At 38.4% G+C, this 10452-nt stretch overlaps 1 protein-coding gene across 1 annotated transcript; it reads left to right on the top strand.

The window, feature by feature from the left end:
• Positions 1–5326: 5326 nt before the first annotated feature.
• On the top strand, positions 5327–8174 carry LOC145072721 (Malectin/receptor-like protein kinase family protein). The gene has a single exon (XM_079019186.1). It carries the CDS (start codon positions 5411–5413, stop codon positions 7952–7954), a length of 2544 nt encoding a protein of 847 aa, XP_078875312.1. The 5' UTR covers positions 5327–5410; the 3' UTR covers positions 7955–8174.
• The last annotated feature ends 2278 nt before the right edge of the window (positions 8175–10452 follow it).

Below are 10452 nucleotides of genomic sequence, written 5' to 3'. Positions count from 1 at the left end.
CTTTTTCTAGATATTCAATGTTACCCTTGTCAATGTCCATGGTAGTTTGGGAAGTTGATCTACTAAGCAAATTTGCTTTACCAAAGCTCCAAATCATTGCTGATTCAGCAGCACCAAACAAATAGATAAGATCATTAAGGGTCATGTCATAGTCTATTTCATAGTAGTCCTAGAGGTAACTCACTATGTGACTGAACAATCAACTTTCTTAAGACTTTGACACCCAACTATCCCGGCTTGTCAATATGTGACTTCATTTCCAAGATGTGAGCACACATAGACCTTGCTTGCCAATAGGGCTAGAGTGACCTTGAACTTATGGGTTAGGGAGAATAATTGGAGGAGGTGGAGGGAGTGAAGAATGATTTTTGGGACATTATCTTCATTAGGAAAGCTTGTTCCAAGAGTTTTGGGAAGATCATAAATGTATGAACCAGACATATTTTTGGAGATATTTAAGATAGTTGATTTAAAGTCCTTAATATAACATCCAATATGAAATATTAAGGCTAGGACCCAACACAATACTTTTATAACTTGGAAGAGGTATGTCGTAATCCAAGCTATAAAATATTTGAAGGTAGGCGAATGACGATTCACCAATTTCCACCATGAAAACGAAATAATTTAATTAGGTTTTACTTGGATTTGAAACTCCTAGATCTTTTGAGATTCATTGAACTGTTCAATGGCATGTTTCAATATCGATTGTGCCCTCTCAAATTTTGTGACTGGGATGCCGAGGATCACAAAACAAGGTGTGAATAACCATGAAAATATACTTGGTACCCTTAATAACTTACCCCTCAATCGATGTGTCGGTTAACCACACGCGCTCCACCGATACTAGGATAAACATTAAGTTACCCTTTGCCTACCTTGTTAAATACAGGTTATTGTGCCGGTTACCCGCACACGCTCTACTAACCGACTTAAGCAAAGTGCAAAGTGTAATTTCATGAGTTAGCACCAAATTCACATTTTCCTAAGTAACTAAGAATGAGAATTTATAAAAGTTTAGTTACTTAGTATTTATCATTAATACTTTTAATGAAGGGAGAATTCTAGTCTAGGGGTGGCAATTGTTGACACGACACGACAAAAAAACACGACACGAAACGAAATTGGGACGAAACTGAAATTCGAATTCGTGGTCGTGTCGTGTTCGTGTTAAGTGTAAAAAACACGATACCGTGTCGTGTCGTGTTCGTGTTTAAAATTCGACACGAAATTGACACGATTTAATATTTATTTGTTGTGTTTTTCTTGTTTTTGGTGTTTTTCGTATTATGTATGATTAAATATTAATTAAATAAACTATTTTTTAATTATGTTATATTTGTCGTGTCGTGTCGTGTTTGTCGTTTTTAATCGGTTTATTTTCGTGTTTATTAAAAAAAATACGACATCGTGTCGTGTCGTGTTCGTGTTACATAAAACATTGTCGTGTCGTGTCGTGTCAGACAAAAACACGACACGATGGCCCGATTTGTCACCCCTATTCTAGTCCTTGTCCTACCCGTTTGGCTAACGACCCTCCACCAGTCAAGGAAGCGGTGGGTGAGAGTGGACACCCATTAAACTGTCATTTTATAGGCAGTAACCTTATACCCCCCTTATAGACCGACTTCGTGAATGAGGCCTACTAACGGTAAGACTGAATTGGTCCTATACATGTATATATTATTAACTTATAATACTATAAAGTATAAGGGTTGAATTTTAACTTTTAAAATTCTAAGGGCTTAACTTGGAATTAAGGTATTCATAAGGGAAAGCTTTACAAATTCCAAAACTTAAGGACAAGTACTATTCAAAACTATTCAATTTCATAACTTATGTGTTTAAAGTAGTTTTAATTCAAAAAACTCTTCAAGTTCCATAACTTGAGGACAAATTATGGAAGACTTTAAACTATTAAAAGAATATGACTTTTCTTTATTCATAACCTATGGAAATATTTATGAGTTTTATGAATCTTAAATGTGACTTTTCATATAACTTGAGGACAAGTTACAAAAACACATTTTAGAACCAACTCTTAGATTAATTTGGATTGAAAACAACAATTTCACATAACTTTTCTATTAATCTAAGCAACTCATAAGAAAAAGATAATTCAATCAAACTTTTTCATGTAATTACCCTAACCATTAAACTAATAGAAAACATGAATCTATTGACACTTATCTTTGAAATTGGATTAGCATGAAATGAACATTACCACACCAAAAACATATTTATAAGTTGAAAAACAGCTTAGGGTAATGTTGCTAGACCAATTCCATCCAAAACAGCCGAAGAAATGTTGTCTGGGGGTCCAACTCATCGAGTACATGAACCAACTCGGCGAGTTGGATGAATTTAGCCTTGGACTCGTTGAGTCCCTTCATGGACTCGGCGAGTCTGCTGAGCAGACAGCAACAAACTTCGATTTTTCAGCCAGCCTAGGCTCTGATACCACTGTTGGGTTATGAGCATTCTAACACTCATAAGTGTACATGCAACCCTAAATACCTTGGATCTATGTTTTCTCTATTATACATGCAAATATGAATCTTCCAAGGTATTACCCTAACTAGCATACAATCATAAGTACTAGTATAACAAAACTAGATATAATGCATACCTTTTTTATGTAGCTTGATTCCATGAAGCTCGAGAGCCTAGTGCCCCAAGTGTGACACCTCAAATGGTTCGCACAACATCATCAACACTTAGAATAACCATGAGAAGAAGACACTTATGTCGAAATCGGCCAGCCCTCATATATGTATCACTAGTGCCTATTTCTTGAGCTAAAGGGGTCCTTATATAGTGTGCACATTAGGGTTGCACCATGTAATCCATGACTTTACCCATTTCTTATGCTCCATGGGTTTTAACATCCATGGAGTATCCATGGGTCACCGCATGGGTTAAGCCCAACATAAGGAATCATGGATCATAATCCCACATATATAAGAATGAATGACTTACACAATCAATCCCCATATATTTAATTAGTCTCTTTTGACCACTAAATTAAGTCCAAATTAATTCTTGATCAATACTAATTAAATAACATGATTTCATATTAATATATTAGAACTTATAATATATTAATATGTCACAAATGTCCTCTCCTCACAAACGGTCTATCCAAATGTTTCGATGGACTATGTTGAGTCGGGTCAAGTACATACCAATTATAGTTATGGACTTAGACACTAATCCAACACTAAGTGCCCAGAGTTCCCAGTCTAGTGGCACAGTGCTTGCAAAAGTGCCAAAGAACTCCACAATAATAACTTGAAAAACAACAGTAGACACCATGACACCAACGAATATCCAACTGCTCAACATGCCATGAAACATGTTTATCTTGTGAATGTCCTGACTGTTTTTTCTCCCCTTCAACCACCACTTCTTCAGTCTCCCTGTGAACAAATATAATAATGATTACTATTGAAAGAAAATAATATATAAAAGTATAAACTGAGGGATTTAGAAATTAAATGGGAAGTGTAAAATAATATTGAGTAATCTCGTCAGCCTGCGTTCCCCAGTTCCCACGACCAGCACCCTCGCATTTGAACTCATTCCTATACATGAGATGAAAAGGGTATTTGAGTAATTTCAACAAGGAGATGTTGGGAATTTAATTTCATCAAATGATTTTGTGAACTTCAATGAAAATGAACTCTGTACTCAATTGCAACCAAACGTGGGATTGGAATAGCCAAATCCAACCATTCATACTCATTTGCAAGTTAGAATGGAATTGAATTCCAATTCTAGCCTAATCCTATGGAATCTTGCGACTCCTTAAGGAAGAGTAAAAATATATCAAACAGATTTGAAAAATGAAACACTTACCCACACCCTGTCCCGCTACAACGTTCATATGGCCGACGTGGGCGGTCGCCATCCTCTGAATCTCCGTTACTGAAATAGCCACGGTGACCACCACGGAAACCACCACGAGGAGCACCATAACAACCACCACTTCTCTCATAACCGCAATCAACGTATACCCACAATCAGGCAACTCAAAAATAGGGGATTAAGAAAAAAGTTTTGCATAGTAAAGACTGAATAGTATCTGGAAAAAATCAAGAATCGGCTTATAATTACCTTCAAGTTCTTCAATGTGCTTGACAATTCGCGCTTAGCCATCGCTGATAATTTGAAATTAGGGTTTCGGCAGAGCCCTCTCAATCTGGTGTGTTCGTGAGGTGTGTGAGTTTGTAATCACAGTACACGGGGACATACCTCGCTGTAGGGATCTCGAATACATGGTAATTTGAAATTAGGATTTCCATTTCATTCTGATGGCGATCGAGAGAGAGAGAAAGAGAGGCGAGAGAGATCACTGCATCTTTGGTGGGGGAAGTCGGCAGCCGTGGACCTTCGGTGGGAGACGTTGGTGGAGATCACTGCATCTTTGGTGGAGACGATGAGAATTGGTTTGATGGCGACTGTGCTTAGGAGATTAGGGTAAGATTCGTGTAGTGTGTAGTGTAATACGTATATGATCCGTGTAGTGTAATACATATAAGATTAGTGATATGCTTAATATTATTATACATAAGGTAATATATGTTGTACCTCTTAATTTTCAAGAAATTGGAAATATCCTTAATAATATAGTAATGATGATGATATACACACATATGACAACAAAATATACAACTCGATGTCAAAGTAAAATGTGATTTTTATTGTATTTTACTTTGAGTATTAATTAATGTACATATTGTTTAAGTAGACATTTTATCTTTTTGAGAAATATTACTTTGTGGAACACATAAAAATTATGAAAATTTAATATTATAAAAATATCAGGTTAATGGGTCGGGTATTCATTGATCCGGTGGATACGAGTATGGATTCGCTATTCAAGACCTTTAGGGTTATTGGAGCGGGGCATATCATGTTTTTATTTTTTTTAAACGGGTTTGGATCAAAGGTCATTCGCTCCAAACCCGCTCCATTGACAAGTCTATCGTTTACCATGGGACCATTGGTGTAATTTTCAAAAGCGACAGATTTCTAGCCCAACGGTATCCGATATTGTCTTCCCTCTTTGATGTTGAGGGTTCGAGTTTCGTTGTGGACATAGGTGGATTTAAGAAATAGTTTAGGAATAGATTAGATTTGTCATTTAAAAAAAGATAAGGGTATAAACTATAAACTGTTTTTAATCAGGGACCAAAAATATAAATTTAACAAACTGCAGGGACTATTTCTATAAACTTATATCAAGTCATCTACGTCAAATGTAATTCATTTTGTATATTTAGAAAGCAGTTGGTAAAATTTAAAATAACCCACACGTTTTCAATCCTTTTTGCTTCATACAGAATTTGCGGAACATAATATTTTTCTCTTTCCACCATCTTCCCCACAAATGGAAAGATGAACATTCATGTCGATCCTTCTCTTTCTTCTCTTCTCTGGCACAATCACCACCGTCTCCGCCTTCATTGCAACCGCTCCGGCTAAATCCGATTCATTTACACCTCCCGATAACTACCTCATAGACTGCGGTTCCTCCTCCCAGACCACCCTCCCCGATAGACGCATATTCTCCTCCGATTCAACTTCATCGCAATATTTGCAATACAAAGGCCGTGAAATCTCCGTGGCTGATCAATCCGCCGATGTGCCTCTCCCGATTTACAAATCCGCCAAGGTTTTCGATGCCGAAGCCACGTATTCATTTCGTGTCACGAAAACCGGTTGGCATTGGGTGAGACTGCATTTCTTCCCGATAATCGGGACGAATAACGAGTTTAAATTGCAGGAAACGAAGTTTACGGTGGTGGCGGCGGACGCTTTGGTTCTCCTCCATAGATATACTCCGAAAGAATTGGAAATGCATGAATACCTCATGAATGTGACATCAGAGCGTATCGATCTTAGATTCTGTGGGAAAAAGGAATCTCCGGCGTTTGTTAACGCGATAGAGGTGGTTTCCGCCCCGGATATGGTGATTACCGACACCAGCGATGCTCTCTTCCCTGTCGGGAAAAAAATCCACGGAATGACGAGATACTCATATCGGAAAATCTATCGGCTTAATGTCGGTGGGCCTACCATCACTCCAGGAAATGATACCCTAGGGCGAACTTGGAATTCCGATGAAAAGTTCCTTAAACCTCCGTCAGCGGCGAAAAACATATCGTTAGCACCGAACGTTGTTACCTATCTTGAAGGCGGTTCGCCGTTGATTGCACCGCCTACAGTGTACGCATCCGCCATGGAAATGGGGACTTCGAACACAATCGCCCCTAATTTCAATGTCACTTGGCAATTCGATCTCGATAAATCCTATCCGTATCTCATTCGTCTGCATTTTGCTGATATTGTCAGCAAAACGCTAAACGAATTGTACTTCAATGTGTATGTTGGCGGGAAAATCGCAGTCTCAGCCCTCGATCTGTCGTCGATAACCAACGGCTTAGCGGTAGCTTACTACCATGACGTGTTTGTGGAGCCGCCTATGATTTCAAATCCGTTCTTCATTCAAATCGGTCCGTTGAACGAACCAATGGGAACCAAAAACGCGATCCTAAACGGTCTCGAAATCTTGCGAATCAACAATTCGGTGAACAGTTTAGACGGGGAGTTTGGCGCTGACGGGAGGTCGGCCACCGGACCAGGGCGGGGTACGGTGGCGGCGGTTGGTTTCGCGATGATGTTTGGAGCGTTCGCCGGGTTAGGTGCTATGGCTGTGAAATGGCAAAAGAGACCTCAAGATTGGCAGAAGAAGAATAGTTTCTCGTCGTGGTTGCTTCCCGTTCACGCCGGCGACGCCAGTTTTCTGTCGTCGAGCAAAAACTCATTGGGCTCGAAGAAAAGCGCGTTCTATTCATCAACACAGGGGCTAGGCCGATACCTTTCGTTTGCCGAATTACAAGACGCTACAAAGAATTGGGATTCCAATTCAGTGATCGGAATCGGAGGTTTTGGAAACGTCTACCTTGGAATACTCGAAGATGGAACAAAAGTCGCCGTGAAACGTGGAAACCCACAATCAGAACAAGGAATCAACGAGTTCCAAACTGAGCTCCAGATGCTATCCAAACTCCGCCACCGCCACCTGGTATCGTTGATCGGGTACTGTGACGAGAACGCCGAGATGATTCTAGTCTACGAGTTCATGGAACACGGCCCTCTCAGAGACCATTTATACGGGAAAGGATTGCCGGTGGTTTCATGGAAGCAAAGATTGGAGATTTGCATCGGGGCGGCGCGTGGGTTGCACTACCTCCACACAGGGTCGGCCACCGCCATCATCCACCGTGATGTGAAAACCACCAACATTCTTCTAGACGAAAACTTCACTGCAAAAATGGCGGATTTTGGGCTTTCGAAAGACGTTGGAATGGGTGAAGCCCATGTGAGCACTGCTGTGAAAGGAAGCTTCGGGTATTTAGATCCGGAATACTTTCGTAAACAACAGTTAACAGATAAATCCGATGTGTATTCGTTTGGGGTGGTGTTGCTGGAAGTTTTATGTGCCCGATCCGCCATCGACCCGTCTTTACCCAGAGAACAAGTCAACTTAGCAGAATGGGCGATGCAATGGAAACGAAAGGGTTTACTGGACAAAATAATCGACCCTAATTTGGTCGGAAAGATCAACCCGGAGTCGATGAACAAGTTTGCAGAGGCGGCGGAGAAGTGTTTGGCGGAATACGGTGTTGACCGGCCGACCATGGGAGATGTTTTGTGGAACTTAGAGTACGCGTTGCAATTACAGGACCAGGGGAAAGCGGAGGAAGGCGGCGGAAGTAGTGGTGGTGGATCGGCGTTAGCGAATGCTGCACCGCTTGCTCCGACGGTTGATAATAGGCCGGTTATGACATCTGCTCAGGCGAGTCAGAATCCGGCGGAAGTTCAGGTGATTGAGGATCATTCCGGGACTGCCATGTTTGAACAATATGCAAATCTTAACGGCCGGTGAACTAGATAAGCTGAGGTAGAAGATGAGAGATAATGTCCTTTTTTTAATGCAACTCTTTGGTAGTGTAGTTTAATGTTAGTTATTCTTTCTTTTTTCTTGTTAGTTTTGGTTGTATAATTGTACGTATAGCTCTACTTCTAGTTGTATAATTGTACATATAGCTACTTTCATATCAACTTCGATGAAATACTAAAATGACAAAAATATACCCTATCTTTTTTTTTTTTTTTTAATCAAATCATAAATTTTGATAATCACATGTCATAACCGGCCTAGTATGTAAGGGTGAGCGCGGTGCGATTCGGTGCGGTTATTAGCCAAAACCTCATCACTAACCGCAAATGCGGTTAATCCATTTTCAAAACCGCATGGTGCGGTTAGGCGTTTATCTTTGCGGTGCGGTTTTGTTTTTTCTGTGTTGCGGTTATTAATCGCATGGATTTGGTGCGGTTATTTTGTGTGGTTTTTAACAACAGTTTAGAACTCAAATAGTTTTAAGAGTTCAAACATATTATTTGTAATAATAATAAAAAACCATAAGGTATAAGACAATTAACTATTTAACTTAAACGATAAACAACTAATATCTTAAAAACATCAAATCAATAGTGATTAACAATAAATAACTTAAAATTGTCTAATTTCATCCTTTTTTCAAAGTTAAACATAAGAAAAAACCAACACTTTTGTCTTCTAGTATTTTATCCGTCTTTCATTTATGAAACTTGTCTTATTTTTAATATTTAATAAACTAATAATTGATAAAAAAAATGTATATAATATATGCGGTGCGGTGCAGTTTTTTTGCGGTTTTTGGAAACTAATAACCGCACGGCACCGCAAATTTGCGGTTTTTGAAAAATAGAAAACCTCACCATCGGTATTTATTACGGTTGCGGTTTTTCGGTTGCGGTTATGCGATTTTTGCGGTTAATTTTAGTTGCGGTACGGTTTTTGCTCACACCTACTAGTATGTATGTTTCTTTTGTTTGGCTTCTAAAAAATAATTATTTCACAAAAAAATAACTCAAATTTTATATGGTTATATTGTGTGTAGAATGACTATTTCATTTGCTTGATACCAATCCTTTTTTTTTCGGAATTAAACAAAAATAAAAATTGATTTTTTTAATGAAAAAGCAAAATGCATTGCCTAAATCCTTAAAAGTTTGCATGTCTAGTGTGACATTATTTTTAAAATTAGGTTGCAATAAAATGAGGGTTATTTCTTTTTTAAAATCTGGTATGGTATTGGTTGATGGGTTGTTTCTTTTAAACGTAGGTTTCTATTCATCTAATTGTTTGTTTAATAGTAGGTTGCTATTTTATGCACTTCTTTTTTGGTGCTTTAAAGTATGTTGCTATAAAGTGGAAAAGGTAAAGCTAAAAAATGTAGGTTGCTCTTTTATGTATTTATGTGACATCCCCAAAATCTCGGCCAGAAAAGACCGATTTTCATTTATGCTTTTAAAATAATTTCAGAGTAAATCCTTTTGATTTGAGAGAGTTGCGGAATTTGTTTCCAAAAACAAAGTATGATAAAATAATATTTACCGAAACATTTCATAAAGAAATGTATTTTCATTATATAATCAAAACTCGGGATGTCATGTTCCGATACAGACCATAAATCATAAACGATAACATTACAAGTCATTCAACAAATAAATACATATACGACTTGTAAACAAAACAACTTGATGATTCATCCATCTTATGCCCTTGCGCCACTTCCAGTAATACAAATAAACTGAGTGGGTCAGGCTTGGGAGCCTGGTGAGCATATAGGGTTTTCAACCCACAATAAATAATTATGTTTATTTTCCACCAACCAACAATAACCCAATTACCCATTCCCGTTATTCTCACTTTACGTCCCTAAGACAACTAACATAAGGGACCTAGTCTAAGAATATTTCATCGGGGCGACAGCACATGCTTCAGGGGTTCCTCAGCAATATAAGTCAAATAACGCAACCATGAGGGGGATGGAATACAACGAATGAACACCCAAGTTCATTAACACCTACATGTTATGAGCCTGCTAGCGTTCCACTGGGATATCTAGAAAAGTCCGTTGTTGTCATCTAAATTCCGCTAGATGACTGGATCAAAACAACATCGAGGCCTCTCATCTGTTTATTACACACCAACTATCTACCCATGTTCTACCCAACATATTAGTAGATAAAATATACATTTTTATACGTAGTTTTAAAACCTGTATAGCATGCTCAATCAATACATTTTCCACATAACAGATGAGGCACACACACATAACACGTATTTCATAGAGAAATAATCAGATCTATAAGATAGAAGAAAGTGAATATACATTCACACACATAACAACAAAATATATACACATAGCACATATTTCGTATAAAATACTTCATAATAATGTGTTGGAATGAAAGTGACTACACACTCACTTGATCAGAAGATGATCGGACAGCACTACGACTTGCAGAAGTAGTATTCTTCGGTAGATCTGGAAG

This window comes from Lactuca serriola, chromosome 9, assembly GCF_051521515.1.
Source record: "Lactuca serriola cultivar US96UC23 chromosome 9, Lser_US96UC23_V15, whole genome shotgun sequence".
In the NCBI taxonomy this organism is placed as follows: domain Eukaryota; kingdom Viridiplantae; phylum Streptophyta; class Magnoliopsida; order Asterales; family Asteraceae; genus Lactuca; species Lactuca serriola.
This window is presented reverse-complemented; position numbering and strand designations above follow the sequence as displayed.